This window comes from Chaetodon trifascialis, chromosome 8, assembly GCF_039877785.1.
Source record: "Chaetodon trifascialis isolate fChaTrf1 chromosome 8, fChaTrf1.hap1, whole genome shotgun sequence".
Taxonomy (NCBI): Eukaryota; Metazoa; Chordata; class Actinopteri; order Chaetodontiformes; family Chaetodontidae; genus Chaetodon; species Chaetodon trifascialis.
The window spans coordinates 9,775,358-9,799,914 of NC_092063.1; the positions used below are offsets into that span (position 1 = coordinate 9,775,358).

The following is a 24,557-nucleotide window of genomic DNA, read 5'->3' on the forward strand; positions in this document are numbered from 1 at the left end:
CTAATGCTTGAAGAACACAGACTGCATACAAGTGCTTTATAATACAAAGGCAGGCTAACCATCGAGAGAGATTCAAACCATCAAACAGTTTCTGATTGACCAAATACAGTCTTTCATTTTAAAATGTCTTTACATACCTGATCCAGAGTAAATCAACATATTTCCCATAAATCATCAGGTCCATTTCAGAGATATAAACACAATATCACATTCCTCACTGCTGAGGGTTTTCATAAATTTCTCTTTTGTACAAGAAAAAGGCAACATTTTATTCCTTGACAGGTTCCTAATAGTTACATTGGAAAAATTCTTTACAGGTGATGGCCAACAGGTTAACTTCTTAAATGTGTTTCTTTTTTTTTTTTCTTCTTTTTCGTTAATACAGTACCATGGCGACAACAGTGATCAAACAATGCATTTGTTGTGGTTTATCCAATATATTTTTAGTTCTCTAATGAAACATAAAACAGAGAATACACACAAAACACATTATAAAGCAGCAGTCAGACTCCAGTGGCGTGACAGCATGGCTCAGCATGGCAGATTGGTCGTCTCCTGTACCGGGACTCTCCATATATTACCAACACAACAAACCACATCAGCTCTTTGTGTTAGGACCCAGGAGGTGGTCGGTGCGCAAATGTGGGTATCATCACCGTGAGGACAGGGCTAACAATTACTGTGGGATTACAGTGCATGTTCCATATCGATTATTCTCGCTCAGACCTGTCAGATAAAGTGGTTAAACTACGCTTAGATTTACACATGCATCTTGCACAGGGATAATTCACACATTTGTTTGTTTCAAACTTTTAATCATTTTATGGCAGCTTCAAGCTGGTATTCTGGCATAATGCAAACTCTTCTAAATTTAAATTTTGATGAACAACAAATTTTAATAATTTTTCCCCACAACAGAGAATTTACCAGAACAGCTGGTTGCCTGTAGTTGAAAGTGAGTCAGGTTCCTTCCCTGCTACACAAGTACACACTGAGGAACAAAGGGTAAAGTATTCAAGTTATCTTTATAATCCTACTCCAAGGGAGAAACTAATAACCCCATTGCCAATTGTCACATGAATTGTCTGATTTTTCTTTTCTTAATTTTGGGAGGGTGTGGGAGGAGGAGGGTGAGCTGCCACACATTTCAAGGATGCAACACAAGTAAGGGTACAGCATGCTTCTCCCAGGTACAGTGTGCACTTCTACCTTGGTCCATAAAGATTTAATGAAGCTTGCTCAAGATATGTGCCAAATTAAAAATAAATAGTGAGCAAATGCAAAAAGTCATATATTATTTATATAATTATCACTCTACTTTTACCATCAGATCTTAAATTTAGATTTTTGCCTTCTTGTCGACAGTTCTTGTGAACCATCAGTGTCTTGTGCTATAGTTTGTTCAGTAAAGCAATTCAGGAATGGAAAAGACATCTAAAAACAAGTTCAAAACAAGCTTAGTAGTTAGAAGTTACCACAACTGGAAGAATGTGTCATACCTCTGAGGGAACAAATATTTAGATTCAGCAATGCCTACAAAAAGCAATATCACTGATTTTATATGCAGGCACATACAATACCTTTACTATAGTACAACAACTTCTGTTATGTTCAAAATAACTCTAACAATGACAAAACAACCAGTATGAACTGATACAAGGATTGTACTCCTGCTGTTTTATGAATCTCTGGGTGGGATCACAAGTAGTTAAGTCAATCAAATCAATCAATAACCAGTCGACCAAATAAAGCACAAGAGTTAGTATCCTCAGAAGTCCAATTCCAGTGTATGGTACATAGTTTGCACAGATAGAGGAGAGAGCGGCGAGGGGGATCTCTGCTCTGTTCTAGATGCTGAGGTCTTTGGGGCTCTCTTTGTACAGCCTTCTCTTGGGCTCAGGGAGCTGGTTTGGGCTGTGGCCTACTGCGTTATTGTTATGGCCTGTGTTATTGTAGGCAGCATTGTTGTGTGCAGCGTTGTTCTTCATCATGCTGTAGTAGTCCTTCAGTCTGGGTGCTGCTGCATAGTTCAGCTCATCCCGGCTGTAGTTGCTGTCAGGGGAAGAGTCCCGCTCCACTCTATATCGTCTCTCTGGTGTCCCGTTCATCTGATATCTCTCCTCCTTCCTCTCTGAGGAAGAGTCTCTCAGGAGGTTGCCGTTCTTTGTCACTCTATCATATGTACGGCCCCTGGAAAGAGACAAGGAATCCCCATTGTTGTTGGTGCGCTCGGGTGTTGTGGTCTCCCTGACTCGCCCAGCTGTCTGTGGGTCCTTGAGGAGCCTCCGCTCGTAGAACTTGCGGTCAGGGGTGACTGCGAGGAACCCTCCATCATCGTACTCCCTCTCGGGTGTACGGTCCCGCTGTGCTCGCTCTGCCCTGCGGTCCATCGACTTGGCCCGCCGACGATCAGGAGACGAGTTGCGCTTTCGGGTTGGTGAGCGGTCAAGGGAGCCGCGGCGCTGCAGACGAAACCTCCCGTCCAAAGTAGAACTGCTGTTTGAGAGCTCTCGTCCCCTCATTTTCTCGGCGGCTGCAGCCTTCTTCCCCGAGCTGTCTTTCCTCAGAGTCTTTAGGAGTTTAGAGATGCCGCTCTCCGACTCGGACTTCTTGACTTTGCGGCCTCGGCTCTTCTTGTTGCCACCGCTGTTGCTGTTACTGTTTTCTGGAGACTGCTGACTGAGGGTACTTTGACTGTGATTGTTATTCCAGGTGTGATGATGGTGGGGGTTAAATTGCCGGCCTTGGTAGTCCATCTGATCTGACCCAGCCCTGTCCCTGTTCCTGTCCCTGTCTTGGCCACGTGCAGCCTCCTCCTGTCGTGATGGTTTGTGAAGGTCTGGTGGATAACTGGACTCCAATGAGGTGTGATATCTGCTGTTCAGTGGCAGCATTCTCACTTCCGGAGTGTTTTGTGCCCCGGGTGTGGGAGGGTGCCCGTCACTGCTGCCGTCTGCAGGAGAGGAGAAGGGAGGAGAAACTTGTTGACTAGAAATATTTTAAAAGAGCAATGAGGTTGGGGAGTACTTTTACATCAGCAACGTGACATTTATTGTGCTCAGCAGACATGACTTTCTTTGTTGGTTCATGTGAGCTCTTGCATTGACATGACAAAGTCAATGCAGAGATTTATCATGCATACATGTGCACTTCCATATGCTATATATATCCCCAGAAACAATCACGCTAATTGATGTGTAACATTCTGTTTTACATCTACACACATAAAATGCATTGAAGTGATAAATCACTTCAATATGTTTTCTTTATAGGGCTGCGGGTTGAGACACAAGGTGATGTCAGCAACAACAGCAGGTACAACACATCGGCAAGTGTAGGGCAGGGGTTATCAACGACACAGCAGGCACCTAGGAAATCATTCAAAACAAAATGGTGAGCAACTCAATGTGCATCATTGGGAAGAACAAACCAAAAGCAAAAAAACAAGAGTGTGTTTGGCTGAAGGTCTGCCAAATTAGAGACAGGTTGCTATGGCAGCAGCATGTGGCAATGAGCAGTGGCATTAAATTAGTCCCAGTAAAAATATCTGGTGTGGGGCTGGCAGCGGGGGAGAATCTTTACGTGTACAGATTCACAGAAGTTAAATAAGGTAAAGTTTAATACAGGCATGACAAGACATAAAGCATGCACACTATGTAAACACCCGCGCGCAAACACACACAAAGTGGGATTCAGGTTGGGATGAGCTGGAAGGAAGGGTGGATAAAATTGAAAAGAAAAAGATGACAGGGAGTGTGGATTGGGACAGACTTTTGGCTACAAACCGTGGTCTGATTTTGGCCCATTAGGTAGAAACAGGGCTCTCCCATCTTGTCATTCCTCATTGTACCAACAGCGAGATGAGGAGCCATCATCGCTGGAGAGAGGAGGAAGAGCCCAGCAACAAGAGACAATCAGAGAGAAAGGAGGAATAGAGGAGAAAACAAATAAAACAGACGAGAGGCTGTTTTACAGTGCATCTTAATTGAGAGAAGAAGGGGTTTGTTGTGAAAAACAAGAAAACATTACACTTTCTACAGTATCAGAAAACCATTTGAGAGGAGGGAATATGTCAGAATGAAATCCCAGATAATCCAGAATATAATGCTGAAAAATACAATATGACTCAAAGTGCGAGAGGAATAATCCATCAGCAGAGCATGCAGCCCTTGGGAGGGAATATAAAACATCTGTGCTGCAGATCCTATACAGTATAAATCACTGAACAACTCTTGTGTCAACCATTGCTTCATTAATCAGTAACATTTGACAGCTCAGTCTTGGGCTTAATCTGTGACAGGCCACTTTAAATTCATGGATCAGAAAGTGCCTTTCTGTTAAATGTGTACCATTTACAGTAATAACATTCATGAAAATGTCCCTGTGGAGCACTAAGCAGATAAAAAGCTTTATTCCAGTCTGTGGTGTATACAGCTGGAAAAATACTAAGATTTCCATGCTGGCGTTAGCAGTGTAATTTACTGAAAGAGGAGAAAAACGCTGCAACATGTTTACCTACCATATTCAGGTACAGATCCATCTCCTCGTTTGAGGACGAGCCGCGCCCTGCGACCACCGTTCTTGATCAGTTCAATGGCACGTGAATGCTTCATGTTCTTTGTGCTCTCGCCATTAATCTCCAGGATCTCATCTCCCACCTAAAACAAAGAGACAATTTTATTGTCACTGCAAAGCTCATCAATGGAGTTCAAAGCAGAGATCTAGCCTGCCAGCACGCATAGCCAGCATCTCTGTAGTCACCAATTCGACTTTTAAATGATTTCATACCCTCATCTTGCCATTTCTGACAGCAGCCCCGTCCTCCGCTAATCTCAACACATACAGGTCCATATTATACTCTCGTCCTCCTCTCAGACTGAAGCCAAAACCTTTACTGTCCCGCTCGAGGTCCACAGAGTAGAACTCTGCATCCTATGAGACAGAAAAGGAGAGATAAAGAGAGAGTCACCAGAGAGAAGGAGTGACTAATCCATGGTCCACTCTGGAGTCAAAAGGTGAGTCCAAACTTCAGGACTAATCAAGCCATGTCCCACGAAAACTCACAAAATGTCAATGGCAGTACAATACCTAGAATGCATGAATAATTAATGCCACATGAGTCTGTGAGCAGGGTACAGATCACTAAGCAAGGGCACCACAAGGGCTGGACAAAGACCAAAACTCACCATGCTGATCAAAAGTTCCCTCCCAACAGAAGTACGGTCTCTCCCAAAATCATTTTCTCTAGCATTCACAGGTCCAAAGCTTTAATCATAATCAAACTACCCACTCATTTGAATGTCTGAACTTCTAAGTCAAGATAAACAAAAGAGGTCAGTTAAAGTGAGAATAGTATGGAACCGTGCTAATATCGTGAACTTAAAGCATATAAGATAAGGAACAATTAATTATCAAGATATAGTAATAAAAAAATAGTAATGCAAGTTTGTATATAACACCCCAACTTAGACATGAATCAAAAATATGACATCACGTGTGAAATGGTACTTAAAATGTCAGGAACAAGTAGGACACTACAGGTACTGTATGTGAAAACATGTTGCACTTTAATATTTACTGTATGTTGATTTATGGCCTTTTTCTCTTCTGGTAAACACTAGTTATCTCATTTGCAATGGGACTGAAATCTAATGTTATGCTTTCACACTTGCCGTACACTTTGTCAGTGTGAGCAAGTATAGCTATCCCTGCATGTAGTTATATATCTTTGCAAATCTTACAATGAGATGGCTTGGACATTTAAGTTGCCAGTATGCTTCATCGTAACTGCTCGTCGGAGGGTTGAATAGTTTCAGAAACCCCCTCCCACACACTTTTCTGATGTTGGAATCAGACACAGCTGTGTCTGACAATTTCTGGAAATTTCAAAACCAACAATCTGACATTCACGCCCACTTCACGTTGTGATTGGCCCTGTTGCTCTTTAGCTTTCATTTACATTCTTAACATATTTTTCTGTCACTATTCTTGCAAACAACACTATGAATGCCTTCCGGGAGAGACTGTGTGCCACTATGTGGCCAACCCTGATAAAAATGGCTTTTTATAGACTTACGATCAGTAGCTTTTCTTTGTTTATTGCTCTATCTGGTAAGTGACTGATATTCACTAACTGATGTATTGTTGTAAGACCCAACTGTGAAGTGAAAACATCTTACCTGTGTTGTCTGAGTTTGTGTGGGTGGAGGAGGAGGGGCTCCTTTCGACTTTGAGTTATTCCTTTTAAAAAACAGAGACCTTTATGAATACACATTGTGCTGTCTTGAAGAATATTTCCCAGAAAGTCCGTTGCATTTTTGCATGTTTAAAAGAAGGATACATCATCACCTACCGGGACTCTGTGGACTGTTGAGGTGTGTGTGTGGTGGTGATGGTAGCTATCTTCTCAGCATTAGTCAGCAGAGAAGCATTGGAAGATTCTGGAAAGAAACACAGAAAAAATAGATGAAAAAGAAACAGCTAAACTAAAATAAAGTGAGTGTTTTTGTTAAATGCATTTGCCTACAGCTGTGTTTCAAAAGACAGTGTGGAGAACAAAATGTTACTGTCCAGAAAAGTCCACTGAAACGCCCACAGGCTACTCTATTCAACCTGATGCTAACTGCCTGTGATGTTGTCATTTGCCATTTGCTCATGGACAACACTGGCCCAAAGTGCACGAAAGAAAAACAGCAGTAAAGAAAAAAAAATCTGCATCATTTTGTTTCATCTGTTTTTCCAGGAGGGGAAAAAACAAATCAACTGTCTTTTCTTGCCTTTCTTCAGTTCCATCTTATCACCAGCAAGAACACTGCAGCACACATTAGTTTCCACAGACACTGGCAGGAGTACAGCCCCGTCCGTGTTTAGCAAGAACATCAGCCTGACTCATTGGTCTCAGGCTCCTTACTCACTCTCCACTGATTACTCGAAGAAATAAGACTTCCTCAGTGGCCACCTCTCTGTCTTTCTGAGGTGAAGAGTATTCTGCAGCCGCACATCTTTCATGGTGGACCAATAAATGCTGTTATTCTGATATTACAAGGCCATATTTTCTACTAGGAAACCTTGCATTGTGCATGTACACGCACAAGCCTGTGAGTTAGTGTGTGGGAGTTTGTTCCCACTTTTCTCACCTTGTGTCTTAATTAGGCTTCATTTTCTGTCTCTGTGGAGGGTGTTAAAGCAGAGCTCTGCTCAGTGTTTTCATTGGCTGACCAGTGGCTCAGCCAGTAACAAGCACACTTGTTATGGCACTTGACATATTTTACCCAAAATGTGGAGCTTTGGATTGGAAACTGCTTGTTCTGTAATATTATGCACTTCTATTTCCTTTCCTAAGCTGAAGAGATTAAAACCACCGGGAAGCACTTCATTAAATGCAGACAGTGTTTTTAATCCTTTCAAACTGACAAAATATTGCAAATGCTTCGATATCCAGTGAGGAAAATAACAAAAAGCAGAAAGAGAAAAAAGGAGGGAGAAGAATTGTTGAAGTGCCACCGTAGTTTCTGGGGGCAACTTCACCTACTCAGTGACTCACTGAGAGACCAGGGTTCACACCCTGATGAAAAGTGCTCTTGCCTGTGTAGAGCAGCGGTGCCCTTTCCTTTCCACCACGTCCATGAATAAGTCACATCATGCTGCATTATGAAACAACCTTGTGAGGCTGGAAGCCAAAAGCCTTACCATCACCCGGGATGATCCTGAGTGAGACTGTGTTCCCGGCTTCCTTGATCAGGTTGACGATGTCCGAGTGTGACTTGTTGGTGATGGAGCAGCAGTTGACGGCCAGTATTCGGTCCCCTACTTTCAGCTTCCCGCAGCGGTCTGCCGGGCTACCCTCGATGATGCGTCCTATTTTGTGGGGCATGGCCACACAAGCATTTCCAGCTTTTGTGTTAATGTACATGTTTGTTTGCATGTATGTTGTACATGTGAAAAATAGTGTGTGGTGATGATTTGATTGATTTTGTTGATTGGTTGTAATGGTTTATTTATAGACAGGAAAAAGACAGAGAAAACAGACAAAGACATGAAAAAGAAAAGTTAATTATCCAAATCACCACATCCCAGTTCACCTAAGTTGAGCATACATCCCAAGTTAACATGCAGCAATCAGTACACATGCAAAATACTACAGCAGATGGCTGGGAAACTGCACAGTCTTTCCTCAGCCCCCATCGTCCAACGAATTAATCAATGGACTGTGAATCATATGCCACTGTTCAGAGCCCAGAGTGGCTAACGCTTGACAGTCTATCAATACACTGGTCACAGGATCATGACTACACCTCCCTGCCATGGATCAATAAGCACACAATCGTTGTTGCAGTGTAAGACGTTCTGGTAATTGAGCTGTGAGATCTTGACCAGTTCAGAAAATGAGGATTCCTAAAGAGGAGCACTCTGAGGTGAGATGTGCAGCCTATAGTGTATATATGACACTAGTCATGTGGTCAATGCAAGCACTGCAAGAAATACAAGCTGCACCTGAGTGACAGTATTCAATACTGCACATCTTGTTTACACAAAAGCTTTGAACAGACCCCAGGGATCTCCAGTTCTCCTCACCCTCTCTCCATCTCATTCCCCCTTTCTCTTCTCCTTCCTACGCTCCCCTTCCTATCCAGTGTTTTTGCAAAATCCATATTTATTACATCACCTTACTTTGCAGCTACCCTCCTTCTGTCGAGACTGTAAGATGCACTTGCCACTCTATCTAAATAATGAGATGTGGGACATTGCAGGGTGTGGCAAGTATGCAGGATTTAATACCCAATCTACTAAGCACAACACCAATCTCAGGTCATAGTAGGAGGGGATGAGAGGGTGGTAGGGCCCTGCTGGACTGGAGAAAAATGGTGTATGTATTCATGATGTGTGGGAGATTGAATCTCCTGAAAATGCTTTGCTCTTCCCAGCACTGACAAACATGTAGCTCTCCTTTTTTTTTTTTTTTTTTTTTTAAGTAATAAACATTCCTCTGTCACGTTTCAGCTCATGTCCCACATGGTTGGAATCCATTAGGAGAGTGAACACAGGATGCTACAGCACGATCCCAGATCAGCACATGAAAGCACAAAGTCCATTCATCTCACCGTCCCAAGAGAAATAGTGACAGAGCAGAGCAGGAGAGCGTGGTGAGACAGCAGCAAAAACAGGAACCTCAGAAGACTAGAAGACGTTTAGACAAGTTGTTGACTAGCGCTGTCACTAGTGTCACTATAAATAACACATTAATTCTTGCATTGCATTTTGCAGAGCAACACCATCAGCCCATGGGATCAATGAAAATTTCCCTGGGCAGTCGGTGTGGCTAACATCTCATCCATTCTTGTGTTGTTCCTGTGACACACCACAGTACATCATCATAATGGCTAACTATACAAGGGACCTTGGCATGACATTGGTGTTGGAAATTTATCACTCGGAGGTTAATGGCAAGTTTGTTCGAGGAGGCCATCTACAATTCCTCATCAATGCGTGAGCAACTTTAATACATGTAATTCTGCTGCTTTGCTGTGATGCGTAAATGGTATAGACAGCTATGGAGTGTGCTGAGTGGACTTCAATTACATGCTGAATGAATTGGTGAGGGCAGCTGTGAGGCATGAATCTGTAATGATGGTGTTTGTGAAGAAGCTGCAGCCAGCCTGATCCGGAGGGAGTGGGCTCCACACATGAAGAGATTTTATCCCTAAAAGCTCATGATAGTGGGTTTGTGACCTCGGCCTGAGGCGTCGAGCGCACTCCTGTCAAATGCCACTCGTCTGCTATTCATTAAGTGGAGGAAACTCAATGAGGAGTAACTGTAAAAATATTGTAATCCTGCCAGAAGATGGCATCAGTCATATTTTACCCAGTGGTTCATTTGCAGTACGCTCTCTGTGGATGTGTGTCTTTGCTGGAGGTAGAGCTGAGGTTGTTTCACATCAGTTTTGTGAGATGAAATTGTTCAGGGTATGTGCAGGTCTTGAAAAGGCTTAAAAAGAACTGAATTTAGTTTCATTTAAATAAGAAGCCTTAGGAGGTATCTTAACGTAACTGTCTTAAATTTAATTTGCTTAAGTAAACTTGATGCCTTAAATATTTTCTTGTCTGTCAAAGGCAGGGATTTAGTCAGAAAGGTTTTTGTATCTGATGGTCAAGAGACGGTAACACCTTTAACTGTAAGTGGGATTGTTTCGACAATTTCCAATCGAGTTTCATTCAGCTGAATCAGACCTACAGCATGCACTGTCACTTCTGCGAGTGTCTCATAACAGGCATGTCTGTATTTTAGCAAAAACTTAAAAGAACTCAATCATTTTTAAATGAATTAATTATTTTCAGTTGGTTAATCCATCCTTCCATTCTCTGATTGTGTTGGTTCAGGTTGTGTCGTCTGTACTGGTTTTCCATCATATACCTTGAATGGAATGGTTGTGAAGCAGGTATTAAGCTGTATTATATGTTGTAAAAACTGTCTTAAAACATGCTATGAAAAGGTAGAATTTCAAATTGCTTTATCGTCAGTGCCATGTGGTAACCTTTGAAGAACATTGCTTTTAGATCAAAGTATTCTGTTCTGAAGTTATTTGTGCTGCTACTCACAGTCGGAGAGTAAGTTAATCACAGAGAAAAATAATGATCTTCAAGAACTCTTTCACATAACATGCACCAATACACATTACAAATGCCCCAAAAATTTGTTGAGTCAGATTAAAATCTAAATTGAACAACATTGAAGTCAAACAAAGTTAGTGAACAAAATAATTCTCATGTCAAACTGAATGAAAGTCCTTGTCAATCTCAACTAGCTCCAACTCGGTCTGTCTCACTTACCAAAGGTGGTGCCGGCGTCAGGCCTGGAAACAGATGACACAATGACAAAACCGAAGCCCTCGTTCTCTCCACGCTGGATCTCCACATCGTACGGCTGCAGGGAGGCAGGCACCACCGCACTGCCGCTGCCTCCGCCGCCGCCGCTTCCTATGCCACTGGTAGATCCGCTGCCAGAGCTGACGGTGTTGAGAGAGTTCTGGCTCCCCTGGGGTGTCCGCTTGCCCTCCGTCAGACTGGGTGCTTGGGTACTGCTGTGGTGGGAGGAGGCTGGCGATGGGGGAACGTCACCTTCCCCTTTTGACACTGGGGATGAGGATGACAAGAATAGCTCATGCATTTTCTTTCATGTCAGGAACCTTGACGTGCGCAGCAGAGCAAGCGCTCTGCTTGTATAAGATGCATGTGACATGTGAATAGCAATGCACAAGTTTTATGGTAAACTCCCCTCACCTCCATATCCGGGGGATTTGCGTCTGACCGTGAGGTTGACATGGCCCTGTTTGGCAGCCTGCTGCATCAGCTGCACCACCAGCTGGTGAGACTTGCCCACTACCGCCGTGCCGTCCACACAGATGAGCTCATCGCCCGAACGCAGGCGCCCATCTTCATCTGCTGCCCCATACTTCACTATGTGCCCTATGTATATCTGGAAAAGGCAAACACATACAATGCATGATGTAACAGATTACTAACTTTTGTTAAATGACGCTTTAATTCATTCAACAGAGTGGCATGAAGACAGTAGCTTTAGAATTATGATACAGTACTGTGGCTAATTAAGAGTCATTAAACTGCAGTAAATTAAACCATCCGCCAAGAGAGAGCGCAGTGACTCATTGAGACTCGTCTCCCTCTGATTTTGAATTAATCTGTTATGCACAGCAGCATTTCAGTCTACTATCGCATTAGGTATTTGTGGCTGATGTTCGGAGAAACCAAGGAGGCCGCTGCAGCCTGTTGGGGCCATGGGGAAGCTTGTGTGCTTTAGGCATAGTGTGGGAGTCTACACAAACAGCTCTGAAAGAAAAAAGCGCACCACTACCACCCAGCATTTTTGGCACAAACAACAAGTACTAATTCCTGTGGGGTAGACCTGAAGCCTGCTGCCATTTTATTTCCCTCTATTCCTCAATATCTGCTTTCCACTCTCCCTCCTGCTCCCTCCTTTTAAGACAAATATATGGCTCACAACCAGAGGGATTGTGGGTAAGGCCTTTGCTTCTCTTAACAAGCTGTCTATATGATCCTCCAGAGAGCAACAGCTCCAGTAAGAGACAGAGTGATGTGCTCGGACTTTGTGCTACTCTAGTCTAAAGGCAAACTAAACAGAAAGGCAGGAGAAAAAGAAGAGACTGAGAAAACTAACCAAAAAGTGAACCTAACATAAAACTGGTAAGCATACCAAGAAAAAGGCCAAAGCATTCAGAGTATTCAGTAGTTGTATTCATTGCCATAAACTGTTGATGGGATTCAGAAGAGGAGGGATACTTACAGGCTCCCCGGGCTCATTTCCTCCCAGGATGCGAAATCCAAAGCCTGTATCCTTCCGCCAAAGGAAAATGTCCTGCTCCTGGCAATCTGGCACTGAAACACACAAGTGAAACTGTGAGAGGCCTCCATGAGGATCCATCACCAAATTTGCCAAAGATCTGCAGGCTCTGCTCAGTGCTGACTGACTCATGTCTAGGCTGATCACTGAATGCTTGTCGCCCTAATCGACATGTTATATCTCCCATGTTGTCTAATTATCGCAAATTCACGTCTAGTTGTGTAATCACTGATCAATACGTTGTTTGTTTTTCTATTAGCATCAGAGTGAGAGCGGGCAGGATCAACAGCTGCGCCCTCCCTCGCCTCAGCCCTGCCTCATTTGGCAGATTGGCTACTTGTTCTTACATGTAGACAACAGACTAGGCTGCAAAGTCTCATGCTGTGACCTCTTCAGATTTGCAGACCTGCCATCCAAAAACTTACTCAATGGTGATCCCTATTATTAGCCCCCATTTATAATTGTTCCTGTCTTACACACAGAGATTTGTAGCCTCATTTTGGCCTATTTCTCTCCTGCATTCCATCTCACACACGCACAACTCCCTGCCCATTTGCATCTCGCCGTGGACAGAGCAGACTGTGGAGGAGGACACAGGCAATTTGGTGTCAGTCTGTTCAGCCTACAGGGCTAGTCAGCGCAGGAGGCACAGGCCATTTCTTCTCGCACTGCCTGCTGTCTGCACGGCTGCCATACAGGGCCGGTAGTGAACCCATTAGCTTCAGCTCTCCGGTTCCCCCCATAAGGTGCTTTGTGTGAATTAAACTGCTGTGGCTAGACTTGTAATTACCCCTCCGCTGACCCGTGTTGTCATCTAACCTAAATGTAAACAAACGGAAAGAGGTAAGGCCTGTGTGCCACATCAAGCGACAGGTAACATGAAGCATTGAGGGAACCAAATTCCCAAAAGCTCCCCTTTCAGTCACACTGTCCTGCTATTGAAATGCATCTCCTCTGGTGCACTCAGCGGATGCATGGAATCACCTGCTCACAAATTCAAGAGTGTGCTCTTGTTTGTGGCAGTATGCACATGAATACACATGGAAAAACAGGCAGAGAATCTGGGCCTCTTTGTCATTCTTTGTCTCCGTCTCTCTTTCTTGTTTCATTGTGTCTCCCCTCCTCCCCCGCAGACTCAAAAAGGGGCTGCAGCTCCTTCAGGGGTTATCAAACAGATATACCAATCAGCAGCAGCTTAAAGCAGCCCTCTCTGGGCCCAGTTAATATTTAATCAGCAACAGTCCTAGATTCTACAGGCGGCCATGATTATTAACCAACACTGCAATACATGTCATGTCCACGTCTGGCTGGCAACAGTCACAATGTGCGACAAGCTAACACCGCAGACCGACAATCACCAAGCAATCTTTGCAAGGCAGTGATGTATTTCATCACATATGCAGACCTATTCTCCCTTTAAATATCACCACTGGCACAAGCACAGGCGGTATGAGAGATGCAACTCAGCCACGACAATCGAGTGAGCACGTTATTTTGGAGAATCCTTCCCCTTTCTCACAGGCTCTTCTATACAGAAAAGAAGTGGTTTGACACCCTTACAGTGTTTCCCCATGAATAATGCAAGAATAGGCCATGACTGCTAATGATATTGAGGAGTCTCACAGAGAGGCTGCCTACTTTCTGGTGTTCCAGTTTTGGATTTTGGATTCTCTGTTTTTCCAGTGACTAAACAGGGTGTGAGACAAGCTGTTTGGCTGCTGATAATGTAAATGTGGTCAGCTTTTAAGAGCTATTTAAAAGGTGAAGGATGCCCTGGGTGATCTGCAGGACAGTACACACACGTTTTTGTACTTCTTTTAAAGCAAGAGGAAGACGAGAGCAGTGAGTGTGTATGATTGACAAGTACACACACACACACACACACACACACACACACACACACACACACACACACACACACACACACACACACACACACACACACACACACACACACACACACACACATACCATCACACCACTCATTAGCAAGCACTGGTGTGTTTTGAAGGACACCCCTCTTGGAGGCAACCTTTGTCAATAGGATCAGTTGTAACTCAGTAAGCATACAATTGTTTAGCAAACACACAAAAAGGCCTCCATTAACAGACAGAGACGTGCCCTGTGGGGATCACACCGTATTCTCGGCTGTGACTCTACCCTGTGCAACTTCTCCATGACTGAACAAACACTTGCTAATGCCCTCTATGCAAAGCAATCAAAGATGCTTCCAGGGCATCTTTCACTTTATCAACTACCCAATCGGTGGACAATATTTTAAAAAATACCCAACAGTTATATGTTAAATTACATTTTTCCTGACCTGCATATTTAATGCCAAATTCAGACAGTAGACATTTTAGAGAATAATATGGAATAAGAATTAAACTGTACACATGGCAAATACAAGAAAAATACTCAACATCATTTACAGTCAATATTTTGTGAAATGAATGTATTTATTTCTTTGTGCATTAGATAAGAAGATCAAATGCAAAGCTACAGCCTACAGCTTGTTAGCTCGGCTTAGCTTAAAGACTTGAAACAGGAGGCAATAGCTAGCCTGGCTCAAAGATAACAAAACAGACCCACCGGCATCTGTAACGCAAGTAATATTTTCTACATAAACCCTGTGAAGCAGAGATTGTTTGGTTACTGCTGCTGGCTGTAGCTTCATTTACAGCACAAACAAGAGGTAGATCTTGTCATCTAACACTGCCATAACATTCCTTTAAATCATTGCATAAATGGCCATTTACAAAAATGTATAGCCTCAGATCTTTAGGCAAGTGGTCCACAACTAAGTGCTTTTTTCACCCGTAACCAGAAGGTTAAAAGGTTTGTAATGTCACTGGTGGATAGACCTTTCTAACCATTTAAACTCTAAAATCAGCAAAACTTTCAAATTCCTAAAATAAGTTAGAATTCTACTCACGTCGGCTCTCGTACATGCTCCTGGACTGCGCCCAAATCTTAAAGGGGTCTGGCTTCTTCTGGAGGGTGAGGGTGCCATCTGCAGGGTCCTGAGGGGGCAGGCCTGGCAGAGGCTGGGTGGGGGCAGCAGGAGTGGGAGCCACAGCCTCACTGGGCATGACAGAGGGTGGGTGGCTGGGAGAATCGGTGTGGGTGCTGCGATGGCTGCACACACTGTGCTGGGAGCTGCTCTGGCTGTCTTTCCTCTCTAACTGGTGCTGGGTGGACAGAAAACAGAGAGAGAGGTGTATGCATGTAAGGGATGGGGGTGGATATAAGTAGGAGATGAAGGTAGAGGGCAGAGGGAGGAGAAAAAAGTGAGAGTGATAAGTGAGTCAGTGATAAAGGCGAGATATAGGGGAAAAGAGAAGAGTGAGGAAGGTGTTGATGGAGGACAAAGAGAAGGCAAAAGCATCCAAGGTCATCTTTTTTAGACATTGCAGTAGAACATCTCTCAGTAAAAACGATTGCTGGAGTGTGACGGAAATGACTTGGTTTCCATGGTTGCGAGACAAAGACAGATTGAAATGTGAGGGAATTTTAATGAACAAAGATATTGCCTTTTATGAATTTATGATTCTTTGTTTATTGCAGAGGGTCCCATGCTTGGAAGCTTGTGCACAGAATCAAGGTTGGTCTCAATTAAAACAGGAATGTGTAAAATCTGCCATGAAAGCAGATTGTAAAATCTCAATGGAAGACAAGAGTCCTGGTGGGAGGGAGATCGGTATTGAGAGGTATTGTGAGTGTTTGTTTTTGCTATTCGGTTAACAAACTCAGCTTAAAGTGTCCGCTGTTTTAACAGCAATTAAAATATTCACTGTTGCATATTAGGCTGATGAACCTGGCCCAACTTTTGCTGCAACCAACATCATCCGACAAAATGCTGCGGTGGCCAATCAGATACGTGCAAGGGCACATTCCTGGTAGATTACTTTGCAATGGGAATGCAGCATTTTTACCTCACGATTGTAGCAACAAAAAATACAATAAAATGCTGTCCTGATAACTTTCCAGAGTTATAAAATCCTGTGTTTTGGTGTCAGATAAACCTTCAAATTCTTGCATCTGATTGTGTCACCAGCCCCACTAATGAAGGCCCTTGCATTGCTTTAACGCAGGTTTGTTTTTGATCTGAACACCAACTTAGACAATGTATAGAGTACCATGGTTTTTATGGCCTCTTGTGCTGCTCGGCCCCTTGTGTTTTTGTTTTAATCTTTCTACACTGATTCTGCAACCAGAGAGTGTACATGTTCCCATGTTATTATTCGCAGATGCACATTACAAAACACTTCACAGCTTCATGAAAAATGAGCCGCACTGAAAAAATGCAATTACCGCCAGTGAAAAAAGGGGCAAAATGACAACTGAATCATTTTTTATCTGATATGAATAATAAACCAGTGCATGAAATGGTAGAGAAGTTGTGGCACAGCGTCCCAGTCTCTCACTCATCACACTGTACGAGATGAAGGGTCAAATATTCCCGTAATGCTTCTTAATGAGGACAACAGGCATACAAAATTGACTTCTCATTTGATCACTGGAGACTTGCTTAATGAGCTGAGACAGCACAGTCTCTCTCGCATATGTGAGTTTACTCTGAGCATTTATTTAGACCCTGAACTGGAGGCAAAATGGCTCTTCTGGGCTGACACGAAGTCGCATGCAGCGTGACATTTCACTGACACAACACAGAGGGGGGAAAACTGGCTTTTCCTCACTGGAAAACTAATCCAAAGTGACAGTCAGGCAGTGCCACTATAGGTCCCACTCGACCCCCTTACAGCACCCACCCCTCCTCCATCCGCCGTGCCATGTGACCTGAATAGGTAACACCCATTTCAAACTAATCCTAATTCTAGCATCCAGACAGCTGAGGGGAGGGCTGTTAATGTTGATCAAGAGACACAGGACCGGGTTTTCTTTCATTCAAGTGATGGGAATTAAACCCGTCGCTGACCTTGGATGCGCCTGTCCAGAGGAAACGTCCTTCTGCTATAACTCGGTGGCTCTCCAGGGGTGAATTAGGGTGACAGTAATGTAAAGCTGCAGTGGCATCTCTTCTGAGCTTGTATTGATTTTTTATCAGGTTGAGATAAGTCGTAGAAATAGGGAGGCGTTTACTCTTTAAACTCCTGAATAACTGCGCTGTCCCTTAAGAGACCTTCGCTCACAGAGCTGGTCTTTCTGCCTCTTTCTACCCTCTTTCCCCCGTCCTCTCTTATCCATCACAACTAAGAGTCACATCTGTTGCAATTTCTCCTCCAGCTTCTCTAATCTCCCTCTGCTTTGTTTCCAGCTCACTCTGTCGTCATTGCCCCCTGCTCCCTGTCTGTTAGCCTCAGAGCATCCTCTGTATCTGTGGGCTATCATAGTGATTCACTTTTGTGGGACAAACCATCTCCACACTTGTCTTCCCCTCCCTCACCCACATCCTTTTTTTTCCTATCTGTATTTCATGCCTCTCTCCCATCTTCCCTCAGCTGTGGATGTCTGCCCTCCCCAACAGCTGGTCACTGTTACACTGTTCAGCCCAGGCTATGCTTAATCAGTCACAGGATGGCAGCGTGGCAGGAGTGGAGGGAGAAAGAGAAAGGAGAAATGACAACACAGAGGCAAGAAAAGCAAGAGGAGGAAAACAATAAAAGAAAGAAGCAAAAGTCAAAGTGGCAGACTGAGAATGAAGTAAAGAGGATTGGTGGCGGCAGGATAAAATGTGAAGATTTTTGAAGCTCTGGATGCAGAACAGTGGAGCAAGAGTTAGATATCACATCTCTGTCTTTTGTTCTTTAAATAGCGCTCCTTTCACTCAGTGGAGCTAACATGCACGCACACAAAAGAGCTGAAGATCAGAGTACTCACCACCAGCTTTGGACTCCTCTTGGCTGGCACCACTCCTGCAAAACATCGGCAGAGAGACAGAGAGAGCATTAATGACCTGCTGTGCTCTTCCCTTGTCCCCTCCGATCAAAAACACCCCAGGATGAACGAATGGACCCTGGTTCCTGCTGCAGAGCAGAGCGCAACTGGCCCAGCTCTCTCTCTCCTCCTCCTCCTCCTCCTCCTCCTCCTCTCTGTTGCTTTCTCTCTCTGAGCAACACACTGCGCTAGGCTGCTCGCTAATCCAAGTGATCTCCTCCCCCCTGTGTTGTATCCCGCTCCACTCGGCACTCTCACCCGAGCTATTAGAAGAGGAGAAACTGATCTATCTGCATTAGACAGGCTGACTTATGCTGCAGCAGCCCTGGATTGTTGGTCCGAGCTACAGGTCCCCACAAGCAGCCACAGAAACCCCCACTCACCCACTGCCACCACACCTCCCCTTTAGTCTGCTTGCCAGCTGTCTCCAACACAAGCTCTCCAGCAGAATCTCAACTATTACCCACTGAGAAGGAGCTCAGCAGCTTGAGCATCATATCAAAGGAAAGCCTCAGCTTCTGCCTTACTATGCACATCTTCTAAGTAACTACAGAGCTGTTTCCTCTCCTCTCCACTCCCTCTGCTTTGCTCAAGGCTTACATTGAGAAGCTGATCTTCTCTCTTCGCCTTTTTTTTCTTGCTCCCTCCCCCTCCTCTCCTTCCGTGCACCATGACTTGTTCTCCATCTCTCTCTCTCTCTCTCTCTCTCTCTCTCTCTCTCTCTCATATACCAGAGAGTAGAGTAGACAGTCACCAAGAAGATCAATCTCATTTGTGCTAATGAAATATTAATACTTGGAGCCAGTTGTCAGGGGAGAGGATTCACAGCATACCAGTGTTGGGAATAATCTACATTCCCACTTTAACCGCTTTATTTTCACATCCATTACAACCCAACAATTCCTTCATCATCATCATCCTCCACCACGAACACATTAGCACTAAGCTATCCAGACCTCACTTGATTGTTTACCCCACATACTGAGAGAATGCACTGCTTTCCAAGAAAACTCCTTTCTCTCCCTGAAGCCCCTTTTCCTGCCACTTACAATCCAGCACAGTATATTGAGACAAAAATAGACAAATGAATACATGAACGACATGAGGCAGGCTTGGGACAAAGAGTTGCTGTTGCCAAGGCAATCAAATAGTTCTGTATACAGTGGCAGCGGTCTACTTTGTTAAATATGTGAGCATGTGAGCGAGCAGCAGCAGCACATCTACATTAATGACGGACCTTTGATCCGTTACAGCGTCACTCACTCCTTCATTTCTGCTGCTGTGGCCAATGAAAACGTATTCCTCTCCTGCAACATCTGGTACCAGGCGTGCACAGAGGAAAACCAACTTGAAGTATTAATGGAACGTTCCATCGACATTAAGACATGCAACAACATGCAAGCATCCATCTTAGCCTCTTTCTGCTGCATTGGCAAAAAATCATTAAATGTTAAAACTCTCTGTTGCTGCAAAGCCCCTCTCTCTACATGATTCATAATTTATCCTCCCTATTTTCTCTCCCTCTCTCTCTCTCTCTCTCTCTCTCTCTCTCTCTCTCTCTCTCTCTCTCTCTCTCACTCTCTCAGATTATGGGGTGCCACTTACTGGAGCAAGTGGAACATCTCAGCTGCTGACATGCTGATGAATGTTTCTGTATGTGTGTCTGACCCAGGAAGGACACCCATCAGAAGGTCAGATGTCAATAATAAGTGTTTCTCATTTCAACAGCAGGTTATATGACCAAGGAGCCCTAAATTACACAGTGTGGGAGGTCAATAAAAACCTTTCACTTTGAAACAACCCCTGAAAATCTTCAAAGTGGCAGCGAGGTTGAGATAATTATCATCAAGCATATAGAAACTGAATTTAATTGTGGCCATATGGTCAATAAATTTGGGCACGGAACTGAAGGGGAATAAAGATTCAAGGAACTGACGTAGTTTGACCCCGACTCCACATTCATCCACTGTGTCAGCAAGAACAGCAGATTTAAATGCAGCATGGTGTAAACGCAGCTTCATGCATGATGCAGTCTTTAAATCTGCTTAACACTTTGGCATTGTGATGCTGATGCGTGCATGTAATTCAGAGTCGATAGAATCTGGCTGAATCTAACATTTATGAGCAGCTGAAGCTTGGTGGAAAGAAATATGGGAATCGCATGTTCCTGCACACACGCGACTGTTTGGAAGCACCCATGAATCCATGCATGCTGTACAGATACAATATCAGCACAGGCAGGTATGCAAGAAGGTGAGCATTTATTTATGCACAGCACGCAGACATTGACAAGTATGCAGGCACGCACAGACACACGTAGCATTTACATTATGCGCCGGGGCCATAATCCTGATATTTTTTACTCTGCAGAAGCTGCTGAATGACAGTAAAGCTCTGCTGAATACCCCACAACACAACGCCGCTCCATTTAAAAGACTGAATTGATCACTGAGGATGTAACACTGCCTTAAAAGGCCTGATTTTATTATTATTACCGAGGCACCCTTCTACCAGAATGACTAAGACTGCGTCCATTATCATTCAAATGAGAGGGGAAGTAAACAAATTGGAAGTGAAAGCAAGTGCCGTCAGTTGTTTGGTGACCTAAACTGCCTCTAAGCATCAGTGTGGAGGAGGCTGCTCCCTTTACTTCCTTTACAGTAGACGGTGAAGTACGCCTATAATAAGCATCAGAATTACAAAGAAATGCTAAATGCTAATGAGGAAATAATTGAACAGCACTAACTGTGGGGAGCGTAGATACACATGTTTTATCAATCAGCAGTATGAGCATTAGTGTTTCTGCTCAATGGCCTGTATAATTTGTGCGTACTGGTGAAAAAGGAGTGGATCAGACATTCATTTATCTCGATGAACCTTTTAAAAAGTGTCCTTGTCATCTGTCCCATCCCTCAATGCTATCAAAATAACTTGTCACATAGAGATTGCATTTTGCTATATCACACGCACAGACACCAGTTTTCACTGGTAAGCAGCACCAGAGTTCAGTAAAACAGTGTGTGTTTCGGCATAGCTGTGTGTTTACAAATGTGTGCGTGTGTGTATGGGGGGGTGGGGGGAGTCATTTTTTCATCCTGGAGCAACAGCTCTGAAAAAGCTCGATCTTTTCAAACTGAATCTGCAGCGCGATGAGTGGCCCAGTGTTTCAATATGCTGTTGAATCTGTGTCCTTGGTGGGTCTACACAGAGCCCACACTGAGCGGGCGAATGGTCCTTCCTCCAGGTTTTTTCTGTATACATTGTTAGAGCATGTACAACATGAGTAATGCTCTCTTTTGTTGAGCCAAACCTGTAAACATTTGTCCTCGTTCTACTTATAAGATTGTCCTATTATCTGGTAGTCCTCTCTCTTCATCTGCTCTAAATTATATTGTCTTGCTCTTCCTTGTCTTCTGTTACCATCATATTTCATTCCTCTACCTTCATTTCCTCTACATTTTATACCCCTTCTCGCTGTCTTTTCATTTTCTCTCTTCTTCCTCTCTGTCTCTCAGGGGACAGGAGCGGTGTGCACAATTGTCATGGCAACAACGATGGGAAGACAAGATGAGGGAGTCATAGCTGGCCTGGCCTCCTTTACAGAGGAAGATCCTGTGTATGAGAACACCAGATGTTGTCTTTAAAATTTTATTGGTTAATAAAAATTCCAAGACTGGAAAAGCTTAGGGTAATAATAGATATTTTTACCAGGTACATATTTGCACATGCAACTGCTTGGGGTGCAAGGGGGCTGCAAAATCACTAAATGATAAAAATGGTGCGATGCAAGTGTGATCCTGCACATCACACTTGCATTTCACACATTTGTGCAGTGTTATCACAACCCCCAATTCCAAAAAAGTTGGGACGCTGTGTAAAACATAAATACGCTCCATCCTCGCTTGTGAACGACTGAGCCTTTCCAGGATGCCCCTTTCATAGCCAATCATGATACTGTCACCTGTTACCAATCAACCTGTTTACCTGTGGAATGATCCAAACAGGTGTTTTTGGAGCGTTCCACAACTTTCCCAGTCTTTAGTTGCTCCTGTCCCAAAGTGTTGCTGACATCAAATTCAGAATAGGCAGATATTTACAAAAATCAATGAAACTGATAAGGTAAAACAAATATATTGTCTTTTCAATTGAGTGTATGTCAAAAAGGATTTGGAAATTGTCACATTCTGTTTTATTTATGTTTTCCACAGAGTCCCAACTTTTTAGGAATTGAAGGTGTAAATGAAGTCATTTGCTATAAATTAGAATAAATATTACTTCCAAGTCTGAAAATGGCTTGTGGAGTTTTTTCTTTTTCACATCTGTCACTACACAGTCCCGGCAGCTGCTTCCTTCATTACCACAACAACCTATTGTACCTCCGTCTTTTTCCACTGCACAAATTACATGTTGCCATTCTCCCCTCTTCTAGGTGTTCGACGACCACAGAATCGAAACGAGAGAGACCATTTGTTGGGCAATCCAGAAAGCAGAATGTGGCCCTGTTCATTTCAGACGCACTACTCTGCCATTGCAGGGAGCATTAAGGTAATGGCAAAGTGCACTACATCCTTCTGCAAATGCTCTGTGACAAAACACATTTGAATTTTTACTTGTGAAGCTTCTGAACTCGCAGTGTACCTATCTGAGATTAGCCACAAGCAAGCTACTGTGGCACTGTTCAGTTCAGAGCAGTGCTGCCTCCTGGGATAAACTGTTGAACTGGTGTAGTGTTACAAAAGACGTTTTTCTCTTTTTGTCATGCACATCTGATAATACAGACAACTCAATCTGAATCTTTGAAACTCTGTTCGGTTCAGTTTTTTTTTAGCATTTCGTCAGTGCACCAGGATTTATTTTGCATAATGTACCTTCTGTGGCACAACTCAATCTACTTAAAAAATCATAAAAATCACATACAAAATTAGAATATAACAATTTCTATGGGAAGTACAAACTAACTGTCATGTTTGAGAGAAAAGTCTCCCTGTGGAAAATCATTGTGTGGTGTTATGTTTGTTTGACCTTGCGCTTTGTGCCCTCTCTTAAAAACTGACTGCTGACTCTGAGTCAGACAGCTCAGATTGATGAGTCACAGATGAACAGATTAAGGCTTCTTCTCCTCTAGTGAAGTCCACCTTGTTCCTCCTCTTCCTCCTCCTCCTCCTCCTCCTCCGCCTATACTTCTCTAAACCAATCCCCTCATACACGCTCCCCTCGCTGAACTTCCAGTACTGTTCAGCAAATCTCACCCTCTCCTCTAATCCTCCACCTCCACTTTCTGAAAACATGATCCCTGGCCCTCCTATTTCTCATCCTCTACTCTCACTTCTTATCTGCCTTACCTCGCTCCTCTTAGCTCCCATAATTGCTGTTTGTAAATGATTATGCGCTAGCTGCTAGCGATCACTTGAAAGGTCACCACATCATTCTCACACAGGAAGCTGAGCACACATCTCAGTCTCAAGAATGTCGAGTACTGTACAGTTAATGATTATTTTCAATGCTGGTTATGTATATTTTGGAGTCATCGAATCAGATGGTAGACAATTATGATAAATGCCCATCACAATTTCCCAAAATGCAAGGGGAACTTCTCAAATTGCTTGTTTTGTGTGACCACCAGCCAAAGAGGCTGGAACCAGTGAGTGTTTGGGATTCCTGCCTGACAAATGACTTCAAAATTGTTGTTGATTCATTTTCTGTTGTTGGCTAAAGGCGCCTTTACACTGCAAGACAACAAATATTGTGTAAGGTTATTGCATGTCTCAATGTGCACGGTGGGTCTATTAAAATCTCAGTCCCAATCTGTGTCAGACTGCACAGTGTCTTTATGCTTTGAAAATTGAACTCCACAAAGGTTTTCTTCTTTGCCAGAGTCCCACAAGCTTGTTTTTTCTTCCTAAACTTTGTAAAAAATTGCACGCCGGCCAGTGTATTCTGCATCATTTGTTGGTTTGTGGACGTGGTTCATGGCACATTGTGAGAATTTGGTCCTAAATTTTCCACACTGAGAATTTTTTTTTCACATGCTTTCTTTGGTCATTAAAGCTCCAAAAATGCTCTCGGTTCCCTTACAGTGAGATCAAGGACCACCGTTATGGAGTGACAGCCAGAGATTTCACCACATTTCACTCATGATTGTCAACTTTAATCTCAGGCAGCCCAGAATAGATAGTGTGAAGATCAATTTAACATCTCAGAGAATTATCAAGAAGCTTATATCAGACCATCTTAAATCTACCTCTTTCATAGCAGATGCACATCTAAGGGCTGCGTAACAAAC

The 24,557-nt window shown here is 43.5% G+C and overlaps 1 protein-coding gene across 10 annotated transcripts in view; it reads right to left on the reverse strand.

Moving 5' to 3' along the window:
• Positions 1-374: 374 nt before the first annotated feature.
• LOC139335290 (membrane-associated guanylate kinase, WW and PDZ domain-containing protein 1-like) overlaps positions 375-24,557 on the reverse strand; it is a 94,684-nt gene continuing 70,501 nt past the window's right edge. For 8 of the 10 annotated variants that reach the window (XM_070968831.1, XM_070968830.1, XM_070968827.1 and 5 more), the window contains 11 exons: positions 18,218-18,252; positions 15,312-15,567; positions 12,320-12,411; positions 11,278-11,473; positions 10,828-11,130; positions 7,690-7,893; positions 6,353-6,440; positions 6,180-6,240; positions 4,789-4,932; positions 4,520-4,658; positions 381-2,953 (listed from right to left, as the gene is read on the reverse strand). In XM_070968831.1, coding sequence (XP_070824932.1) covers positions 1,848-2,953; positions 4,520-4,658; positions 4,789-4,932; positions 6,180-6,240; positions 6,353-6,440; positions 7,690-7,893; positions 10,828-11,130; positions 11,278-11,473; positions 12,320-12,411; positions 15,312-15,567; positions 18,218-18,252 — 2,624 coding nt within the window. In that variant the 3' untranslated portion in view covers positions 381-1,847. Of the gene's footprint in view, positions 2,954-3,785; positions 3,878-4,519; positions 4,659-4,788; positions 4,933-6,179; positions 6,241-6,352; positions 6,441-7,689; positions 7,894-10,827; positions 11,131-11,277; positions 11,474-12,319; positions 12,412-15,311; positions 15,568-18,217; positions 18,253-24,557 lie in introns of all 10 variants that reach the window. The other 2 variants (XM_070968834.1, XM_070968833.1) reach the window with 1 other exon arrangement.